General features: G+C 40.4%; 1 protein-coding gene across 1 annotated transcript in view; it reads right to left on the minus strand.

The window, feature by feature from the left end:
• PELI2 (pellino E3 ubiquitin protein ligase family member 2) overlaps nucleotides 1–24610 on the minus strand; it is a 76660-nt gene that overhangs the window by 35192 nt on the left and 16858 nt on the right. Inside the window, exon 2 of the mRNA XM_062577633.1 lies at nucleotides 15583–15712. Within this exon, the coding sequence (XP_062433617.1) occupies nucleotides 15583–15712 (130 nt within the window). The remainder of the gene's footprint in view (nucleotides 1–15582; nucleotides 15713–24610) is intronic.

A 24610-nucleotide genomic window follows, 5' to 3' on the forward strand; every position in this document is an offset into this window, starting at 1 on the left:
CCTCCTTTGTATGAGGGGCAGCATGCACTCAGTGCAACAAGTTACTGGTAAAATTAGTAGAAGCAGAACTACTGCTGCAAGGCATCAGCCTGCACCATGCCAAGACTTCCAGTAGGCTTTTGGCCTTTCCATTTACAGTTGTTATATTCCAATACAATTATTCATTGTTAAAAGAAGTTATGTTAGCCTACTTCATCACAAAATAATCTCATTCCACACCATGTCTAAAATTGCATTCAAAAACCATAGTAGTTAGCAGCCACAAAATAAGCAGACTTAAATGCCTCTGAGATGCCTCATGAAAAAAGGCTGCATCATTGTCTTAAAAAAAAAAAAAAAGAAAAAGAGGGAATTTTATTTCCTTAAGTCAGTTCTGAGTTTCCTTTAAGACCAGTCATCTATTCTAGTAACAAACAGAGTGGTATTTACACTAACATATAAACCAAAAACATTTACAGAAAATGCTTAATGAGTAGATTAGCGTGCCAAATGAAAATGAATACTTTCGGTCAGTCACTGAAACGGGAATGCAAGTCCTTGCTAAAATTTGAATGAGGAGGTTGAACATGAAACATTTGAAAGAACCTTTTTGCTTTCACTGTTCTTCAGATACCTATTGATACATACCCTAAAAAGTTACATAAATTCTCAAAAAAAAATGCATCTATAATACATCATACTTAATACTCTCTGCTTCCTGTTAATCAAGCCTGAGAAACCCCAGACTGAGACAATCTAGAAACACACTGAACACTTACTAAACAAACAGAACAAGGTATCTCTGGTTTGGATGAGATTTTTTTTTATTAGTGCTAATAATTCATCTCATAAGGTGGCAAGTGAAAAAAAAAAAAAAACAGTGACAGCCAGGAGAGTACTATAAGACATTACTTACACAAAACAAATCTTTACTGCAGAAAACTAGCATTTGCTTATCAACCCCTCCAGAGTCAGCAACTGCCAATAGCACACAGGCATACACATCCACAAGATCCATACTAAGGAAAATATTGTATTTTCCACAGCAGCTGACCAGGACAGAATCCAAGAATTGATAGATTTCATTTGGATAGGATTTGAGCTCTGGAGATATTATATAGTACTTGTAAGTTTTATATAGTATAGTACTTGCTCTAAGTAGGTATTAAACCCGGGCAAAGTTACAGAGCTCCTCTGTGAGGGTCATAAAAGCAGCAACACAAGCATGAAGAACACCACAAGCAGGTATGAAGAGTTTGCGATGACACCTGCAAGTGTTTGCACCTGCAGTAAAGACATCAGCTGAACATCATCATTCACAATAGAAAGAATTCAGTACTTCAAATCAACACACATCTTCCTTTGGGGGGTAGGGGGGGAAGGACTGCAGGGGAAATAAGTAGGCCATATTCAAGCAGGATTTGCTAAGTGGAAAGCCTCCAATATATACACCCCCTTAAGTGTAGTATCTCCACAGAATACAACTTCCCTGCAAACGAGGACTTACTGGCTCAGCCAGCCCACTTGAACACCAGAACTGGAGAAGGCCCTATAACTAAGGTACAAAAAATAAAACAAGCAGGAAAGCCTTTCATACTAAATGTGGACTCCTTCCACAGAGCAGTTTACAAGATGTTACTTGTGCTGTTTCTCGCCTTCCTGGCGCACTAAGTCTTAATAAAGAAACCGTCCATATCTCAATGGAATTACTTCAAATCAAACAAAAAACCCCATTTACAACAGAGTACAAGGACCTTGTTAAACTAGCTTATTTACCACTGTGCAGCCATATCATCTAGTTGCATGACCAGTTGCTTCAAAGACTAGTGATGCTTATGGAAATGTGTTAATGCTCAGTCAGTATAACTCCCACAGGAGTTTTTAAAAAAAATGACCACTTGTCATTACAGACTATATTCAAAAAAAGAACTTTGGTACAAAGCATTTAATGAGCAATTCAGAAACCTACAGAATTCCCAAATCCAATTTATACAGCAGATAGGAAGAGGTATCTAAACACCCAAACCACAACTAGATTAAAAAAAAAAAGTCTGAAGACAGATGCATACATCTTCAGCTACTGGGGAAGACCGCAAGAAGTAGTTTTGTCAGCTTTGTAGCATATCTTAAAAATCTGTCTAGAAGACAAATACTTATTTCCAAAACAGAAAACATTTCAGAGTATTCATATTTTAAGAACTACAGTCAAAGAAAGATATGATGGGATAAAATCTTCTCTTAACCAGTAGTCTAGTGCAGCTCGTCAGCCCCTGGAGCATGGGGCTCCCCCCTCCTAGGTAAGCAACTGGATCAGCTAGTTAAGGACTCCTCTTCACTTTTTCTTTTCTTTTCTGCAAACTAATGAACCTCCTTTCACCCCTATGTGGGCATAGCAAGAAGGAAAATTACCCATTAACTATAGAACAGCCTACAATCTGGTAGTTCCTAATAATCAGAGCTGTCAGTGAGCCAGCGCGAGTGTCTTCAAGCTGCAGAAAGAACTGAACCCCAGAGCACTAAGTCATCATGCAAAAGGGAGAACATCAGTTTTACAGAAAGCAGTGGATGCTACTACTTTTACAAAGTCCAAGATTGCATTTACGTACTCCTTCAGATACTGCAAAACAATCCTTACCCAGTAAATACGTATTTCCCCAGCACATATCCTATGGTATAAATTTATACTATGAACAGGCCTATTTGTCTGCCATTATCACCTGAGGCTTTCTGCCAAAACAGTCTGATTAGCCCCGCCACTTCCTCCCCCTTACATTACATGAATATAAATTAATTTTGTATCATTCAGAGTACTTATATCCTACTGTTTAGGCACCCACTTGGATAGTGCTTGCTCAACACTCCTGAACCTAACATCTGATTGGCACAGAGCTCTGCAAAACAAGGCAGCAAACGATAAAAGCCACAAATGGAAAACAAGCTTTGAGACTTTAATTTTGTCATTCACGGCTCTTTTTTTTTTTTAAGATATTACAAAACATCTGCAAGCAGCAAGAAGTGGCACTGTCTTTATATCTTTGCCCTCCCCTCTTCTCCCCCCCCCCCAAAAAAAAAAGAATCAGTAAGACTGTAACTCCATCTTTCAGAGACCGAGGAAAATAAAGTTAATAGTTCAGCTTAATTAGAACCAATCACCCCTCTGAAAGAGCATGAGATAAACTCACTTCTGTTGAATGCACCAGAACAGTTCACAGCTAACTCTCCACTGACAACTGATGAAGGATTAAGAACTGTGGTGTTGCTACAAATGGGAAAATCCTCTCCCAAATCCTCCTCCAAGCAGCACTCCTGAAAACAATTTAAGAAAAACAAAAACCAAGAAAACCCCACACCCCTCACAGAAAAAAAGATAAGGGACAGAGCCTGTCCTTTGTGGTAGCTCATCACCCAGAAAGTTTAACCACTTATATTTAGCAGGAAGTAACTGCCTTTAAGAGAACACATGAACAGAGCCATGCACAATAAAAATAACTTTGAGTACAGCATTTGCTTGGGGAAGACTTCTTAGACTTCAAGAAGACATAGAAAATATAGGACTCCTGGTAAAAACACAGGTAAACCGACTATCCAGACACACCTTGAGTGTCTGGAAAAAAGAGGACAATAGATCACATGAGGCTCCTCAAAATATCAAACCTTCACTGTACTGAAAGCAGTTACCTCCATCGAGAGTCATTTTCAGAGAGAGTTAAGCCTGAGATTAAGGTAACTAAACTGGTATAACTAACTGCACACGTAAGATTCCTAAGCTGCCACAGAGTCAACGGAGCCTTGGCAAAATCAGCTCACCCTCCAACAGGCACACGCCGCGTGGTACACAGCAAGCGTATAAACATAGGTGTGACACTGCCCTCGGCTACCTCCAGAAGTTGGGGCCGCTAATACAAACAGGTTGTAGTGTGACAGTGCTCGAAGGCTTCTACATAAAAGCTAAACGCCACAAAGCGGCATGTTCAGGGCAGAGCCCTGGACAGAACGGTTCCCCCGACACTGCAGCTACCCGTTACATGGCAAACACTAGAACAGGGAGGATTACGGTCTCACGAAGGCGGTAACATTCGCTTGTTGATGCAGAACTATCACTTCTCTCTATCTGCGCAGCACAAACCCTACCTGAGGCAGGAGACGGAGCGTAACAGACGGTACAAAGTCTTCTGCTTTCCAGACATCTGAAGCCACCCAACCCTTTGACCCAGGAGGGTGGCTCTGCGCGTCCGACTCAGAACACAAGCATCTCGGTGCTTTCAAGGTTAAACGCGGTGAGCTGCAGTCAACGAAGGGAAACAAATCACTCCGAGTCGGAAACATTCAGTACGTTCACACTGCTGAGCTACACGATCGTTTTCTCTCATCACCCATATTTGGTATTCCTGTGTGTATTTTAATCATTTTGACTGAAGTTCAGTCAGGGTATTTCCTGCCCAGGATTTCTGAGCATATACTTATGCTGCCAGAGAGGAAAACCAGTGCCTTTAGTTCGTGTCTCATGCAGTACACCTTCGCTAAGACCGGAGCTAGCGAGTGCAGGAAGGGGAAATCCTGCCTCGAGGTGAGAGGAGCAGGTGATGCAACGCCACTGCTTCACCACCACTATTACACAAACTCACATTTTCAGAAGTATTTCACTGAGTTCTACAGAGAGCAGCATAAAAAGCAGCAGGAAATCCACAGATACTAGCACACTGGGAGATTAATCCTGAAGCACTAAGGACTATAAATGAATTTAGGATGTTACAGAGATTAGGAGGAGAGGGCCAAGCTTAGCAGCAAAGTCAATATTTATGATAAAATACCAAAGAATAGGATTTAAGAAAACTTTGAAGGGGAAGGAGAAATTAGAAAGAACACTGAGTTATTAGAAGTTTAGCAATCCAGCTTTCCATTTGGAACAAAGAGCAGCTGTCCATGCCCGAGGGGAGGTCAGCAATGCTCCTGGCTGCCTCCCACCTGGACCACCAAGGCACTTCCTTATTCCTGACCTCAGCAGAAGACTCCTTGGTGGGCTGAAGCAGAAAGCATCTGTTTTTCCACACCCTTTTCTAGTATAAGAAAACTGGGAGGGGAAGAGGAAGAATTTCTGCATGTCCTAGACAATAGTGGGTTTGCAGTCACTGTCCTAGTCAACATTTCCTCCCAGCCTGATCTGTAAAAAATTCAAAAATAGTATAGAAAATTCAGATTTGATGTACAGTGCCATCAAAGGTGCATCTTATTTACCCATAATTTTGAGACTTTTGTCCATTCATGCTTGTAAAAAAAATAAAAATAAAAAAAACTCAGGCACTACTGCTAAAGAACTTTTGCCTTAGCCACACTCACCAAGCACCCTCAAAGCTCAAGGGCAACCCCCCTCAGCCATATGATCTCCTCAGTTCCTCAGCTACCTCTCCTGGAATTCTGGACTCTGAAGAACACGGCATGTGTCACAGTTCATTGTGATCTCTCTTATTTACAGGACTGCGTAGTGTGTGAAACAACATTTTTTTTTTTTAATGAACTAATCAAGAAAAAAAACCCACACAAGTGAACAAGCAAACAAGGGGTTAACCGCTTTGCTGCAGACTAGCCTAAATTGTCAATCCTGGAGTTATTTAATTCATTAGTCAACCGATTCATTAACTTGACAAGCATATGATATTAACAAGTTATGAGCAATGCTGACCGATGGTGAGAGTGCTCATTTTTCCTGCTTCATCATGGTATGGGCATCCCCTGAATTGCACCAGGAGGCACCAGAGCCTCAGCTGCTGGTGGATCCGCTTCAAAGGTTGTTTGGGTGACCTGATATATTTGTACCTTCCAGCTAGGAGAGTATGGTCTATACCATCTCTGTTGGTCGTTATGGTCACTGGACAAGGATTAACTTAACTCTAAAGAATTTCAGTTAGTCTTACCAGGTACTAACAGACAGTTACTTACAGAATTGCCAGGATAACAGACCTTATTCTTCTTTGCCCTTGAGTGCCTGGTGTATATTTTGCTCTTACTTCAGCCTAATGGCGCAGCTCCCAGTATACACTAGGCATCAACACAAGCTGCGCGTTGGGCACAAGGCCTGAGCAGGAGTCAAATGAACAGTCACGGTGCAACAAACAGACGCACAGCCTAAATACTGGGAAAGAAAGTTTCAAAGAGAGAGAGATTGGTTGTTCAGGTGTGCGATCAGCTTACAGTTCATACAGTTAGGGGCTCCGAGCAGAGCTACCCACAGACCCAGTTGCAGGAAGAAGGATCCCGGGCACCATGCGTAAGTAAAGGACCGAAGGTTAGCCTTCTGCAAGTACAGTCGTTAGATAGTTCAGCAATAGCATTGCATGACACTGGTGAAAGGCAACTGCAGCCAATCTCTGGAGTGGCACCATTCTGCAGAAACAGTCCGGTCACTGGGCTACAAGAGAGACCACAATGGGTCCTAACACAGCTCTGAGAATAAAGTCACCTAAATCAGTATCAACAAACCTTTGGACATTTTGCAGTAGAGATAGGGAGCTGCTGGTCCTATGAATTTAGGTCTGTCAGTATAAAAAGACAGCATAATTCAGACTCCAGCAGGCACATAGCTTATAAAGAAAGGGAGGGAAAAGGTAGAATAATCTCTTGATTCAGCTGAAATTAAGCCTCCGCAACAGCAGCTGCTTAGGGAAAAAAAAACAGTGTCTGGGGGCAGGGAGAGACACTCTAATCCCTAGAGGCTGTAACACCTACCCAAAGAGAACAGCTTCTATAAAAAATTCCCTGAAGTGCTAGAGAACAAGCAGACTGCCACAGGTTCAAAAAATATTGTCTGTCAGGGATGGGAATACACTAAATGCAGGTCTCAAAGCCCCGACCCCTGGTTCAGAAGGAAGCTCATTACACACTTGGAGAAGCTAGGCAACAAACGGAGCAGCTGGAACAGCTTCAGTATGTGGGTATACAGCAAGTTTCACCATCACCTGAAATCTAATCCTACAAAACAAAGTGTCTCTAGTTGCACTTAACTGAGACTTGAGATTAACTTGCAATAAAAAAAAAAAAAAAAAAGACAAATTTGCTTTGCTGCAGAGCAAGCAAAAACCCTGTTTTATATCACCAGGAAAGTTTCAGGTTCTTTTTAGACAATCTGCTATCAAGGACAACATCCCTCACTGAGGCTGAGCAGTATTGTTGCAGACAAGAGCTATCCAAGCTGCAAACTGGAACTGCTTTGTCATCTAAACCTCTAATCCACTGGGAGGTTTGGTGAAAAACCAAACCAATGTTTGGTTCCCTCTTCTTTACCCTGGGTTAGAGCAGAAGAGTATCTCAAAGCAAGAAAAGCAGAATAGTTCCAAACGGCATCTCTGGGGCCACAAAAGTGGTACCTGTCAATGTCCAAGGCTGAGAGAGAAACATCAAGATAATCCAAGTTTGAGAAAAATCACTGTTAAAACATTGGTCCCACTTCCACAGGCCACCAGTCAAACACCAGACCAACAGTCACTTGAGGGGGTATTCGGAGGTGGGAGAGAAGAATACAAATTTGACTTCAGCCTACACAAATATACAGTTTTTCAACATGAAATAGACTGATATCCCTCCTTGCTTACCAATATCAAAAAGCAAACATGACAATATCCATCATTCCCCAACTGTGGGGAACTTGGCATAAAGCTCACACCGACACGCAGCTGGTGCTCTGACAAAAACTGAGTGCTGTACAACTGAGCAAGCTGGCAGTGCTGGGCCTGCAGTGAGCTTCCTCAAGTCAGAGTGACAGGCATCTGCTATTACTGAAATAGTATACTTCAAGTTACCTCTGCCTTCTACCACAGGCATTATCTCATACCAGGCATCTGCAGAGTCCTGAACTTCAGGAAGTACGAGCAGAATCACTATGGACAGTAGACATATACAGAAATTAAAGACAAGTCTGTACAACCACATACACAGTCTTGCATGGCAGTCGTGCAAATACAAGCTCTGATGTACACCCAATGGCTAAACAAGCTTGTTTTCAGGGAAGGACAGCTTATGAGATGATTAAAAAAAAAAGATAATAATCTTGAGGAAGCTTAGCCTAAAGAACTCTGAATTGCTCCTATGAATTCCAGAGAACAATATTTCTCCACACATCACTAAAGACCTTGGAGCATTCAGTGAATTAAGCATCATCATAAGATCTTTGCTGGGGCTACACCCCTTGTTCACAGGTTATCCAGATAAGCTGCTCCTTATTTTCACCCTAACAATCTTTGTGAGGCACTCTGGTGCTGAGCAGGAGCAAAACAGCAAGCTTCCATAACAAAACAGTCTTGCACCCAAGATAAAGTATAAGTACTTTATACTTATATCTCCCCGCCTCCCCCCCCCCCCCCAAAAAAAGGTAGTACATAGCATTTCATCCGCTTAGGCAATTTCTCTTGGGCATTACAGTTTAAGTCAACAGAAAAAGCATGTGTCATTACATCCATGTTCCTCTTGTTACCACATTTTCTTTCAGCACGAAAGAAATCTCATTCATTATCAGTAGCAACAGATACTCCAAGGATCTTCAGTTTCACTAGAAGAGGACAACAAGAAAAAGGCACATCACCTTACAGCAAACATCTTCATAGTGCCAAAAGATCTGTTTTCAATTCTTGGGTACAAGTCCCAGGCAAGGGCAGGCTCTCTGCATAACAGATGCTATGAACCTACATTCTTCTGAAGGCTAGAATCTGACTGTCTCTCTCTATGGCTGTTTCACACTTCAAAGCTAATGTGAAAGTCAATACTTCAGGCTTACGTAAAGGTCTCCCCATGACAGAGCAAAGTTTCCAAAACAGCAGCTAGGAATTCCTATAATATAGATGCTACCAGTCTTTTTAGTAGTTGCACCCTAGCCCCTGGAGTCACCAGGCTGCTCATAATTATGCTGCAGCACAATCCACCCAAACAAAAGCTAATTGTCATTATTATTTAATACTGTGGGGAGACTGTCACCTAGTCATGCCAATTGGCTTATCAGCATTGCGGTTTAGCATTAAGTGCCATGATGCGTCATCCCCAACTGTCAGCAAGTTGAAAACAACAAGAGTACCATTCAGGCATAAACATTTGAAGCAAATGAAGCTGTGTGGGCTAAGGCTAAACCAGTTCCAAGCTCTCTTTTAAACTTAGGGAAGTTCAGACTACCAGCTCTCAAGAGACGAGCACTTTAAGATCAGATCAATTCCAGCCAAGCATCTAAACAGAACAAATGTCTAACAGGACAGAACATAAGCACTGCACCAGCTGGTCAAAAGCTTCCACGCTAAATCCTTAGAGAAATTGTAGAAACCAGTGAAACTGGAACAAGTTAGTTTTAAACAAACCAGTCACCCTGTATGAAGCTTAAGCAGTGAAATTCTCAGCTTTCACTAAAATGAGTAGCTCTGCTACCTATAGTCCAAATCCTATTCGTAGCTTTTCCTGTGCCTAGAAGAGCTGAAGATGCTCCCAGCTTAGGCACTCAAGGTTGGCAGCGTCTGACCTTACACCAACACTTTTTAAACTCAGCTAGGATATGTTGTCCATACTTTAACTAGCTATCCATTTCCAGAAGACGGAATTCCCTCTGGTTATTTTTGAAAGGGGGAAAGAAGTTGCGAACCGATAGAAACCGAGCAGTGCTGGCTTCCTAACGAAACGAAGCAGAAGTGCACACGGGGAAATTGAATCCTCCAGAGTTTTGTATTGCCAGCCGTGGTGCTCAGCGCACTTTCCTCAACTGTAAAAGGATGTTCAGAAAAACAAATAGAACCTGCTGTAAATATTGATTTAGAACAGATGTAGTTTGAACTGAGTTTAAAGGGAAAGCATTTTCTGATCTTTTGTCTACCCTCCAAAGGGAGGGCGCAAAAACCAAAAAACAGTGTTCAGGCATTAAAAAAAGTAATTGCTGAAGTCCTCAATAATTTCAACCCCCTTTCCTTCACTAAGCATATGGTTTGTGTTAGAAAACACTGCAGAATGATTTTTCCAAAGCCTCTGACATGCATCCTGCTCAATAAGGCCCCAAAACTCAAGTAGCAGAGCTTCAAACTGGGTTATAGTTGATGTTTATCAAGTCATACTAATAAAATTGGTCTAACCATTTTCTTCTCACCATACCCTACTACTTGCAAAAGCAAAGAGACAGAGACTTAGTACGTTAAGATGCTGTTTATTTAAGAGAAAATGGCATACTACACTGATGCAATTATTATTCAAATAGACTCAGTCTGATGGGCCAAGAAAAAGCTACCTTCAGCACAACTCGGGACTCTCGAGATACCTATGTGTTTAGGTTACTTCAGAACAAATTAATACTCCATGAACTGACTACACCATAAAAAACCCCAATGGGAAGAGAAGTCACTGACAGACAGCATCCTCCTAATAGTGTCTGACCGCCATAGCTCTCATCTAGAATGAGCACCAAAAGCTGCACGTTCCAAAAGGATTTTTGTCCTTCTTGCTCAAAATTCAAAGTATTTCAAAGCAGATAAAACATCTGTATTAGATGACTAATCAAAGGAACTGACACTCTCTAGTCACCCAAAGCACAAGTTGCAGCTCTCTCCCCGACGATCATTCATATGGCTGCATTTTGCTCTTTTCCAGTAGCAGCATGAAGCTTGATTAGAGCAGCAGGAGCCCAGTCATTGTCTGTACAAGCTGCTGTTGTGGTAGGAGGCAGAAGCCAACTCGGCACATAATTGGACCCTAAGTCAGAAAGATCTTCCCCAGTTCAGACTGAAACAGCAATTTCACAGGGGAGGAAATAAGTTGCCTTTATCAACTACAAGTTACCAAAAGAAAACTTTGATCCCAAGAAAGCTAGGCATAATATCAAGACACCTCCAAAAAAAGTAATAGGGTTTTCTCTATTTTTTTTAATTGAGCTCTTCAGCTCAAAAACATTTACAACCTTCCGTTAAGTCAGTATTAATAATGCTTGCATTCTTGCTGGTTAAGTATAAAAGCACAACCACTGAGTGTTAAAAAGGAGAATTTCTAGTGCCTGTAAGTAGTATTCTCCTGCCCATTGACTCAAACACTTTGCAAGGTCTCAAGTAGCAAGCAAGCTAATTCAGTAATTTCCTACCTACTGCTAGGATAGGACTCATTTATGTTTCAAGAGTAATCCAGGGGAACCCTAGAGGGTTAATGTTAACCCCTGAAACCTTGTGCACACTTCATTTTCTAATGTCCTTTCCGGCACTACTTAAATGCACATGGAGCTCCTTGTTAATGTTTTTAACCTATTCAGTAACAAACACCCACTAAAATTACTGGTTTCTAATGCTTTTGAATTAAGAGAGCTAACATATCAACACCTAGAATCACGAGGGGGTTGGGGACTACATGACTTCAGTGTTCAATATTGCCAATAATTTCATTGCTAATACATACTACCAGCCCTCCTCATATGAAACTGGGGAGTTCTCCGCCTAACAACATGCAACCAGAGTTAGCGTCAACTACAAGGAGGAGGAGGAAACAGCAATTTGTGGCATGTATCCAACTTACACTCAAAGTAAGGGATCAGACACACAGAATACCAGGAAAAACAAACATGGGAACTACCTTAGTGAGTAAAAGCCCAACCTGTGTTTGCACAGGAGGAAGGTGTCAGCCTAACAGCCTACTGAACTAAGGTGGATGTGTACGGGAAGTGGGAGCTCTCTGCTTGGCAGAGGATGCAATCAGTCTTATTTATACACCTCTGTGACTAAGATCTGAGAAAAACTACACTATGCTCAAATCCTGTTCTACACAAATATTAAGCTAGTTTTGTTTTCAATTACAAACACTCTTTCCCTGACAGATACATGTGCTCATTTACCCCAGACAACTCCCCCCGCCCCATTCAATCCCTCACCCCCAACCTACTCAACTCAGTTTCAGGATCCCATCATTCCCAGCCTGTTTTTTTCACACTCCCCTTTCGACTTCAGTTCAACACTTGGTGGAAACAATTCCATTATCATGTCGGACACCAGCACACCCAAAGTGGAGTTCCACAGCATAGATGCTGTGTGAAAGGCAATAGTTTTAAAACAAAAAACAAACAAACAACAATGCTCAACCTCCCCAAAAAATAAAAAAGTCTCATTCACAAAATCACAATTTAGCTGTAAACAGCTCTAATAGCATGAAAATACAAGTCGGCAAGCCCAGCTGTGTCACAATGAATTGTGATCAAAACTCACATCTAAAAGTTTAGTGGTCAGAAAAAGGCTTTCACAGCCCATATGATCAGCTCTGATAACAGTCTCTCTCTTTGTCAGGAGGCCTAAGTCAATGGATTCATTTTTCAGGTTAAAGGCATGCCCACAGACACAAACAGGAGAGCATGAGAATTTTAAGCATCCTTTCTTACAGTAATACCAATTTTGTCCCTGCCAGAAAGATCCGTCTCAACCAAGCATCCTGCATTTTGAAAAACAAGACACTAATAAAAGCCCTGACTGGTGTCTAAGAACAGATTTAATAAAACGGGTTTTAAAGTCAAGTGCATAATGTTGAAGAGATGTATGCATATTTTAACCGTATGCTGAAAAGAAATTTGTGACTTGTTACCCCATGTAGTGCTTCACCCCAAAATATATCCATACACCCGCAGTAGGCCAAACAGTTCTAAATTATCTTCTTCAGCACCTCCAGCAGGCAGAGTGGCACAAAACAAGCACTCTAGGGGCAAAAACAAAAGGCACTGATTCATATGCAATTATCTCAGCTAAATTTACTACTGAAACCATTGCTCCTCCAGCTGTCCTTGACACCTGCAGAGCAGGGACAATGGGACATGACAAGCAGCCTCCTAAGATCTCCTGCAGCTTTCAGGCTGACACACTGACTTAAGTTGGCAACAGTTTCTGTTAAGACAAAGCCAGAGATGTACTTTATTCACACATCCATGCCACAGCAGGGACACACACAGTTCAGCCATCTATGTTAAATCAACCACCAAAGGAGCAGCAATACCCCCAAGAATAACTTTTCTTTCTACTCGAAGATTCAGTTTACATAGCAACAGAGAAGCAAGGCAAAACAGAAAACTCACGTCTGAAAAATTACAAGGATGTAAAGGAAGGAAACTAGTTAATATCCTGTGCAGTGGAAGTTACCACTGTTTTTTCTTCCCTAAATAAAGGCTAGACTGAAAGATTGAGAGCAGAACAAAGATTCTGGTGTCAAGTTGCACATTATTTTCCAAGAACAAAGCAGCTCGCTCTCTCCCCCCTCTCAATTTGTCTGTGTTTCTGGAATCGTTTACAAAAATTATATGCAGAAGCCATTCCTAATAAAACTGATTTAGGCCCTGGTTTCTCAGATGTCAGAAAAGCCTATGAAAGTATTTTAAAACGTAAACGTCCTTTCTTGCACCTCTGAAAGAACTGCAGTCCACTGCACCACTGTTCTGGCACATGGCCACCAGCCTTGCCTTAGACAACAACATAAATACACAAAAGCTCTTTTCTAAGTGTTCAGAAAAAGTGCAAAAGCATACATTCAACCTGACATACCTACCTGAATCCAAATCCTCAAAAGGAGAGGATTTAATGTTTCATACCCTATGTTATCTTGATTAGGGCACTAATTCGTCCAGCACATATTTTATCTACGCTACAATGCAGGCGAACATTTACCAGATACCTTGTGGTGTCTAGTAGGTGTTTAAGTATTTTCAAACTCAAATGTCACAATACTATCTGAAGTCCAAGTGTGTAAGATTATTCTGTGAGAATGTGTATGCTTCCACCAACTACATAAAATGTTCTCATTTATTAAATTTTAAAGCAACAGAAGAGAGTTTACCAATGCGCACAGAGATGCGACAAGCCTTTCTTTTCAAAGGGTGATTTCATCAGTAAGATTCAACTCCAATAGCTTCGTTTTGAAATAGGACACTGAAATCTTTACAGAAAGTTTTAAATCAAAAGACTACATATTTATCTACATTTGACAGCAGCTGTACAATCAAAAAACCACCACACAAACACACAGCTTTGGTATGCTATATTTTGATAAGTTTAGGTGTACGGTATGCATTATAAAAGAAAACATGTTACACTAATTTCTCTGCCAAGCTTTCATTTTTAAACAAGAAACAGCAGGAACAATTTGAAATTAAGATAAATGTTATTCTTCTACCACTGACACAAAAAATTTGAGGTGATTGCACAACTCTGATCAATAACTGTAAAGTCCAGCTGTGAGCTACCACTAGACTAAAAACAGTCATAGCCATTGCAATATTGAATTACACCCCATATAATAAGATTTCAACTGCTTCCATTCAGGTGATAACTACGTTAATGCCAGCAACCAGCCAGCATCCCCAGCATTTTAACACTACATTTACCACTACAGGGGAGCAAAGATTTGAACAGTAATACACTCAGATCAGAACTAAGGTACCTAGACAGAACTTAAGACAGCCTAAGACCATGAAATACTTTCAGCGTGCTGTACACAACTCTGAAGAACAGCTTTTCCTATCTAACTATTGTAAGAGGTGTTCCTCCACCATCTGGCAAGCCCATGCCACATGTTCAGGGCTACTGAGTTAACATAGGTAACCACAAAGAGTCACACTTGAGAAACCGAAGCTCATAACTGAAAGTAAAATCTTCAGACTACTCACTCACAGAGCTCCAGCTCTAAAACACCTTCAATGAAAACAGAGATTCTTACACTCGGGTACCCAATTCCCCCAACTTTACCTGCAAAACACTTGGAAGTGTGGCCAAAACATACCCTAAGAGTCCAAAAAGAGCAAGTGAACCATCAGTTAACACCTGATGGTTCACAACAATCATGAATCACCGAGTTTAATAAAGCTGTAGTTAGCATACAGTTTTCTATAGCTTCAGTCTAGACTTGCTCCAGGACATCTCAGAGATCTAGTCATGCAATTTGAAAATAAAAAAACAAAAGAAAAAACCCCAAAAAACCCACTCACACTCATCCCTAAACACCCACCACTACTGTATTTTGAGGTAACATACAGATCACAAGAAATTAACTTCAGGAAGAACTTGGTGGTCTGCAGGTGGCAACTGGTTTGTAGTTATTGCAATACACAAGAGTAACGTACATCTCTCAAAACCAGTCACTTTCGTGAATGCCTCTCCTCCTTCACCTACACTAGGCTTCAGGTGAAAACATACATGAATATCATTATTAGCAACACGAATGGAAGATCCAGAGAGCTCACATTTTTAATACCATGCCACTTACCTTTATGTAGAGGTAACAGACATACTAATCTTATACTCACTGAGAAAGAAATTAAAAGTACTTCTTGCATTTGCATCAGACAATTAAGTCTGTGGCTCAGATAACCAAACTGTCAGCATTAATAAGCCAGCCTTCTGAAGAGGGGCAGAAGGGTTAGACTAACTCATACCTGAGGTTAAAGACTCTTTCAAATCAGTAACTAGATTAAAGATAAATATCCTCAGAAAGAGAAGCCACTGTAGACTTTTCATCAAAACAAATTTTCCTGATTATCACAGAATGAACTGGCACCAATACAAGTCAGACAGTGATATTCCATGAGCTGTTCTTGACCCAGGATCACCAGAAAATGGAATTTTCCCCACTGCCGCATACCTTGGATGCTTGGGGCGTAGAAATCACATGAACAGTGCTGGGCTTAACTCCATTTGCCTTAGGTCGCTTATAGAGGGCAAATCTGCTTTTCCTGCGTCCTCTGTCACCATTAGGGAGGGAGCCATTATACCTGGAAATAAACAAATAAGTTTGGAATAAAACACCAGTAATTTGGAATACAGCAAGAGAGATCAGCAATCTGGTTAAAACAGTCTGATAATGTCAAATACACAGTCAAAAAAAAAGGTGGGGAAAAGTAACACAGCCATGGTAAGTTGTTCCTAGAACTCTAGGAACTCTGTGGGTTCCAGTTTTCTTTCCTCTACCAATAGTTTGATTTTATTCATCGTTAATACCGTCATCAACTGCAGATGAAGCGTTGAGTTTAACTACAACAACCCTTTCTCATTTAGAACTAAAGGAATTTGGAAATACAAATTTAATTCTTGTCCCTAATTTTAGAATACATGGAGCTTAAGAAACATTTTTACTCAACCATCCCCCTCCCCACTGCTCACACAAAGGCAAGAGAGGAGGAAGAAAAGAGCAATTAGGGAAATTTAGGGGCAAATCAAACTAAGTGAGATGAGAGGGGAAAAAAAAACACCCTTAAAACATCTAATCCTAAAGGCCTGGTTTAATACTAAGGAAAAAAGGATGCAAGCATTTTTGATTTATGTGAAGATATCTGAAAACTCCTTAACGACTTTCTTTATCAGGTGTAACACGATAGCCTTCAACAGTTCTTTCATCTGCCTCTGAGGACACAGCCCCAACGGATTAGTTATCTGGAGAAGTCTTCAGCCTCAAGGGGACATAGAGCCTTCCCCAAGGAAAGGATCACCTAGAAATTCCTTTGCAACATAGAAGCATTGAAATCCCCTGCTGACAAAAGATTTAAGAAGGGCAGATGCTTCTCATCACAGCAGCTTCACGTATAATGTTCCTGACAGCTTTCAATTGGTCTGTGCAAGATCTCTCAGGGTTTTACCTTACTGTATAGATACCTCTTCCATTCCTGATCCTCAGGAATTTCATACTTTTGCCTGAAGAACTACAGATGTAGTTCCACTTTCAGTAGTCTTACTGGTGAGGTATATTCTCTATTGGATCATGGATATTCCTCTCCTACAGCCTTTAGAATTAAAAGCTAACATTGCAACGAGGAAAAGAATCTGAAAGAGAGGGGAAGTTTTGTAAGCAATTAGTTTCCTAGAAAGTGAGAGTAAAAAAAAATAAACAAAAATTTAGGAGAACTCAATGCCTGTTTAGGCAAATACTGGAGTAATTCAGCTCCACCTCTACCATAGTACCTGCAGATGAAAAATGTTTCATTGCAGCCTCACAAAGGGCTAACCATCACGCCACAGCTCAGGACGTGAGTAGTTTTGTGGCAATTACAGACTAGAAAAAGCAATGTGCTAACCACTTTGTATAGGTAATTAACAGGCCTAACAAGGAAGTGTACTTGGAGATTAAAAAGCCACACAAGAACTGCAAAATATGTAGGGGATGAAACAGAGTGGTCTCCTTGTTGAGGCTCTGGAAAGCTGCCCTGTAGCATTGGCTTACTTCAGGCAATGCTTGCTTGGTGTTCCACAGGAAAATAGTTTAAATTTCACATGCATATTTTCTAATATGCAGGACTGCTGAACATTCATGAACACAAAGGAGAAAACATAAGAGAGAAATCTCAAATTTAAGCACTCTAGAATATAAACCAAACTTTAAAAAGTGTTTAATACACGATTCCAGAGATACTCAGTAAGTTAAGACCTTTTCAGCTGGGCTGCAACTGAATTTGTTCCCTTGCTCCCATTTTCATATGGGAGATGACACATCTCTCTGAAATGTAGGTGTATATATAAAAGATTATCCAACAGTGCAGAAAAACAACTGAAGTAAATCACCCCAATTACTTCATCTCAGGCCTCATAATATCTGGAAATCTGGTATTAACCCTATGCAAGAAGAGATTATCACTCAGTTAACACAGCTGGTCCAGAAAACAAGAGACCAATTCCTAGAAAAAAAAATATATATGTGTGCATATATACACACACACACACACCCCAATACGATCCACTGACAATTGAAATACAAGCCCTTAAAATCTGAATGCCTTGGTTTTGCAACTTGAATCTCAGATGTATACAAATGCTTTCTTTCAAAGACACTGCAACACCATGAAATATGCCAGCAAGTTTTAACTTGCCTAAAGATGAGTTAATGTTCTTCTACAAGTACTTCTATCTGAAAACTTGAAAAACCAATACTTCCATAAGAAATCATAACTAATCTGTATTTAACAATTCTGTAATTAAAGATTTTACATTGTATAAATGGTTCAACAGTACTGCATTTAAGTAGATCCATTTTAAAAAAAGCTAGTCTTAAGTGTCTCATGTTCACAAAAGGGTTATAAGCAGAAAAGACTATTTGATTTCTTTTCAGGTCTTTTGTGGGATTTAAAGATTAAAAAAGAAAAGGGGAGAGAAAGGAAGAAGTCACTCAAGGTTAAAAGGCTTTTTGGGAACTTTGAACAGGGAGGAAATGCAGGCAAAGTAGAAGTTCAATTCATTCATTTGTCCCGATTAGCACTGACAAGTTTTTATGAAGGGTTTTTTGGTTACATTTTTAGAATTTTGTTCTTACAAACGGGCAGGAGGACTTCAGTGACAGTTTTACCATTTGTTTTGCTTCAATTACAGACCTGTAAGTTTTATTTTGATTTTGCATCGGTTAAAAAAAACGATAGGACAGTTACTAGGCATATATATGGGTTTTGCGGGGGAGGAAAAAAAAAATCTAGCAACAAAGACTTTTCCTTTTCCTTTCTACAGACAGCAGACGCATTTGTTTTCTCTAGGCTGGGATTCTCAGCTTGCTCACCACAAGCAAACCCTCCCCGTGGCGTTTGGGCCACACCTTCGTTACCACTAAGGAACTGCACAAGCCGCATACCAAGCCAACCAACACTGGTGTCAAGGGATCTTCTCAGCCACAACAGGACCTGCAACCACCCACCCACTCGCAGACTTCTCTACGTGAAAACTTACCTGGCTTCTCTAACTTGTTGGAAGTGTGCAAATAAGATTGTTCTGGGGGTAGCAGACTCGCATTGGCTTCTCCTATCCTTCATTTTTCTCTAGGTCCCAACACAACTGAGCAGGGCCCATGTACTGCAGCCTGGGTGAGCAACAACTGCCCTGCTTCAGGTAGCAGCACAGGCAAGAGCAGGGGCAAGAACAGCCACCACATATTCCCACTGTACACTGAAGGCTCAGGACTGCATACAACCAAATGAGAGCTTCAAAAATAAAAGCTCTGTATCAAGTCTCACAACCTTTCTCAACAAGCACGAGCCCACTTCCCTTCTCCTCTCTACACCCCTTCAATAGCTACAGAAGCCTGAGGCAGCTCAAAGACAAGTAAACTTTTTGCTTCATGAGGTGTCCAACATTACCAAAGGAAAACCTACAACAGAAACTCTCCTCCACCCCCCTAAAGCCCTAAACCTGAATTAGGAGAAATCAAGTTTGAGACAAGATAATTCTGAGAACATCCTGTCCACATGCAGATCTAAGGGGCCAATTCTGATGTTCTCCAGATGTTCCAAAACATCACAGATGTTCCACATGTGGAAAGAGGAATTGTTTCTCAATGGCAGTAACACTGGGACAGCTAGCATTATGAAACTTCATGGGAGAATTATCTCTGTTGATAGCACTGTTCCTTGCAAATAAGGGAGTGGTGCTGCCATAGGCTACGTGCACCATAATTAACAAACGCCAGTTTCCTACAGATTTACATCAAACAATTGAGGATTTTGGCATTTAATAGGATGCAAACCTCAATTAAGTTTTTTCCCATGGTTTGGATACATAGTAAAAGCCTCTCCTCTACGTGTATTTCCTGGTGTCTAGAAAGCAAGAACATGTATGTTCTCTCACAGTGCAAGCACCTCATTTTCCTCAAGTCTTGTAGGAACCTATTTCACTATATCAGAGACCATCAACAACTTCTGAAGTATTTGTATGACGGCTTATTACATAAGGCTCGTTTTTTCCAGGAACCAGACTTAGCCAGTGGTAAGCTGCAGGTAAAACCTGTTATTTAGGAACAAAGCTAGAAAACAGTGCACTTGCGCACACACACACTTTTCCAGGTGCACTTGACCAGCACCTAGAAAAGTCTGATTTCAACTCAGGCATGTTGTCCCCAGATTTAGGAGAGTACCTACTAGATATCACACTCACAAGATGCTTTACATAGCCCATTTTTATAATGCTGTGAAAACAGGAAGTACCATAAAACTTAAATACCATTATCTTTCCACACCTCTACAGCCTAAGAGACTACAAACAGGTAGGTAATTTTCACAGGTCCCTTTTACTCCTGGGCAAAAAGGAATAACTACACTTTGCTATCTTCAGCTACTACTAACAGTTCTACAGCATACAGTCACATATAGAAGCAAACCATCCTATTTCACAAACTCAACTCTGAACATACTGCACACTACAGTTCAGTTGCTACAACAGCTCTAATGCACCAGAGAAAGCATATCCCAACTGTGCTAAACAATTAAGCTGAAGAAGTATTAGTGATAGCTTTCTTTCTGAAGTCAGACTTCAGCTATTTTTTCCTCCTCTTAAGTACATTCTGCTTCCGTGTTTGGTATTGTACTATAGTATATACTCAGCAAATGTACCAAAACAACAGATTGTGCCTACTCCATATTTTTACCATCACTGAACCAGTGTGGGCCAACACTGTTGCCAAAAGCAGCAGTCTCATCTTTCATTTGCTAGTTTGTTCCAATGCTGTTTCTTCTCTCCCTGGTTTACATGAATGGGAAACAAAACTAGATTTATCTTTAAAATTCTAAACCACATCAATTCATTGCTCTCTGGTTCACTGCAAGACCACAGAAGCACTTATATCAGGAAAAAGGGGAAAATTGCAGAGAGGGCACGAAAGATTCCTTTGGCTGTACTGCAAGTCTGCAGGTATCACGGTACCTACAACACTAGCAGTTGAAAGCTTCATTATTCACCTCGGCGACATTCAAACACAGAGCTTTTCACAAGTGCAGGCCAAAGTCCCAACTAACTGGAAAGCCCTCTTCTGCTGAAAGAGCCAACATTTATTTCCTTGAAAACAAACTGTAAGAAAAAAGGCCTCAGAAGTTCCTATCAAAAGACAGAGAACTTCAACACATGCAACACTGACATAGGGATATACAACTGATTTCTCTTTTTGTGTCGTGTCATTGTCACTACTTCACATTTTGCCTCCCTTGCTCATCTCACCCTATGGAATAATTCATTTTGTAGAAACTTATTATTGCAGGAAAGTAACTTAAATAGGTTTTAGATTTTTTCTTTTTTAAAAAAGCACATTCTCTTTCAAGTAGGTTTTTCTATACCAGACCTTCACAAAACAACTTGCTCCTGCGTGCTAGTTATTTGAGAATTTCAGTTAAAAGGCTTAGTGAAGTTATTCTCATAAACTTAGTCTCATTGGGAAGTGTTATCAATAGGTAAAGCAAAGATAGGTAATACATCCCTACCAACAAAATAGCACTGATTTATTTTCTCCTCTGAAGTCAGTTCTCAGCTACTGTGTATCAGTATTAGATATTATCTCAAGCTTCCAATCAAAACTGAATTTAATTCTAAGCTTCTCTCTGCCCAATTATTAACATGCATCAAGAATTAGAATTCCAGTCTCAGAAACAGCCTCCATCACCAGGATGAGTGTTAACCATCAGCCTGCTCCTGCAGCAAGTTTTAGCAGTCAGTTTAAGACTGCTGTTTGACAAACATTTTAGTGCTTTGTGAATAACTGTAATACAGTACATTAAAAGCCTTTAATGTAGAGGTTTCTTGGAGGTTGGAGGGAAGATATTGCTCTCACCCACCCAGGATAGTTTTTTTCCATTTTTCAAATGAAGCTTAACAAGCCTAGACTGACCAGAAGGTTCCATTTTATCTTCAAAATATGTAATTTCCCACTATGCTGCAACTATCTTCTGCAAAACGTAGCTGCAGGTTTTTGAAAAGTCATCTAAATCTACCTCTAACTCAAGGGCTTGATCCAGTCTGTGACATTTCTCTGTAAGCAGGTCTGAAAAGCCCACCCTTGTAATGAATGTTTCAGGCATCTTCAACAGATGCATCCTCAGGCTTCATCACCTTGTCCCCCATGCAACAAACAGCTGAGATACAGATCAAAAATATGCCTACTGTATGTTTTGCCAAATCCAACAAATTAAAAATCTATGCTCTTTTCCTCTCCATAGCAGATCCATGGGCTTGAAAGTTTGAGTCTCATCAAATTTGTTTCCTTCTGAAGGAAACCATTCAAAAAAAAAAAATCACAGCAGCAAAAATAAAGGAGCTTTGAGCAGCGTTTCTGTTGCTATATTAACTGTAGGAAAGCTTACTCATGATTTACTTAAAGTTTCTATTCTTAGAGTAACAAGAGCCACTGATCCAAGACAGCAGACCATTGCTTTATGCAACCTTGGAATAAGTCCAAGCCTGTTGGACTGTATGGAGTTTACACAGTCCCACCTCAGACTCTGCTGGCCAAGACAGCTCTATAGGAATAAATGCTTCCTAACCACTCTACCAGCAATACAGCTAAAAAAAGCAGTCTTCCTGTAGAGCAAGAAAATCCAAACCAGCAAGTTCTAAAATCCCAAATAATTTCACCTCTTTCCCCAGTTAAGAAGTACATTCTGAAGCATTGTACATCTCTAAACTTGATTACTCTTGAAAGAGGTATGGCACATTTACTGGTTGTGATTGCAGTCAGCATTTTTTTTTCCTAGACAAGTGTTTATTCTTATAACTTGCCTTTGTCAAATCATTTACTGTCATAAAACATCATGAAGCGCTCACCTCTTGAGTATTTTTGGAATATTTGTTAGTGCAGTGATCAATACTGTTTGCAACAAGCCTTCAGCTCCCAGAACCAAGTTTTAGCACTGACTGCCTTCTCAGTTTACTGCAACCCATACAATCCTAGAGCCTTCAAAGAGGTTACAGAGGTTCAGTGAAATGCCGATTGACCTGATAACCCATATAGTTATGAGGCAGGAGAACACTATTTGGCCCTCAGAACAGAGGCTGAGTTGGCATAGTTGGCTCGTGATTACAGGTGATTTTTCACTAGTCAAATTGAGACTACTGGAAACATCTGGTATAGCTCTGGACTCCTACAAATCACTTACTACATTTCAAAAACTACTCCTAATTGCTCCTGATACTATTACAAACCTAATAGTCACCTTGCATAAAAGCCATCTAAGCTTATGGTGCTTTTTTGCTTAAGTATAGTCAGCCCCTCTGTCCCATCACAGGTGCAAATTAGCTTAACACTTGGTTAAAAGGTTATGCACACCAGGCATAACCTATGCATTCAGCAGCGCCTACAACACATCATACACGCTAGAGAGACTACTTCCCTCCTTCTTGGGGTATACAAATTAAGCCGAGCCTTATTTACTGAAAACACCAAGAAGTCATGTGTGAAGTAGCTAGAGTTGAAGGGGGAACAGGCTTTTTCTCATGGTGTTCAGGACCAGAACAGGTTGATCTTCTGCTTTGTGTGTTCCTCACTGCAAAAATATATAAAAGCCTATTCCTATCTGTTATAGCCTCTTCCTGCCCTTTTTAAAGAGATAGCAGGAGCTGGTAATAGACTTGGGTTCAAGCTTATGCATTAACTGTTTTGCTGAACTATTTCTCTCTCTTATACATTTACCCACTGTCAGCAGGACTGAACAGAAGGGCAGACTGGAAAAAAAATACTTTTTAGAGCTAACTAGCTTTAAAGGGAATGAGCAGGTCAGCCACCAGGTATATCCTCCCAATTTTACCCTGACTACAACATAATAATAAAAGTTTAAGTTTGATTTACAGACAATATGACTATTTAGAGAAAATAAAGTTGACTAATCCTCCTATATGTTTAGCTTACAAAATATAGACAACTCAAGAGAGTATACACCTGGTCTACACAAACTTCAATCCATCTAAAAAGAGTTAAAGGACAACTGGGCTGCAAATAGCAAATTACAAAAGAACTACTTTTAAGTAGCTCTAATTATACTACACATTTCATTTGCTTCAAAATTCCAAACCCCTTCCATTATTTCAGTGCTGTCTCCCTCACTAACATGGAAAGCCACCTCTGGAGATCAAGAAAATATAATGAATACAACCCGTCTGAAAGCGAGGAGCATTTGAATCAGGGCATTGTTACTATAACCACTTGTAACACAAAGGTTGAGATCCCGTCAGGAATGCAATTCTGAGCCTCAGGTCTAAGTTAGTTACCATTTCTTATCAGCTGGGGGGGGGGGGAACTACTACAGAAGCTTCCTGTAATTCTTCAATCAATGTTTTGTTAATAACTGGTTTGTTACTTGCCCCAGATTATTTTTCTGGAAAATACTTTGTTACTTCTGCTCTTGTAAAATCAAGGACAGCAAATCTTTCCCACAGCTTTTGAAAGACAAAATTCTGTAGAAATTTCAGTTGGCCCTGCAACCCTAGTTTAGTAAAAGAAATTTAAGATCTTCAGCTGCATGTATTAATGACAATGTGGAAACAGGGATTTCAAGAGGCAGTAATGGAGGATTTGCTGCATAATTTTCTGAACGACAACTATATAAACAGCACAAGAGTTTGATTCAGTGCTAATACACTAGAAGAGCCTAAAGGAGGATGCTTATGCTGACTGCCAGGGCATCAGGATGAGCTTCAAGTAAAACAGTCAGATAACCTGACAGTTCCAAACAACTTAATAGCTGGAAACCTGCATAGGCAATCCAGTTAAACACTGCAGTCAGACAGGAATGAGTAGTCTCACCTACAACGTATTTCTTAGAAGTCATCCATAACCATGAGAATAGTATGGAAAAAGAGCAATTACCTTTATTAAGGAGGTAGAGGATAAAAAGAAGAGAAACACACCATATAAACACATTTAGCATACTATATCAATTCCAACA

The sequence above is a fragment of the Rhea pennata genome, chromosome 5 (genome assembly GCF_028389875.1).
Source record: "Rhea pennata isolate bPtePen1 chromosome 5, bPtePen1.pri, whole genome shotgun sequence".
NCBI lineage: Eukaryota > Metazoa > Chordata > Aves > Rheiformes > Rheidae > Rhea > Rhea pennata.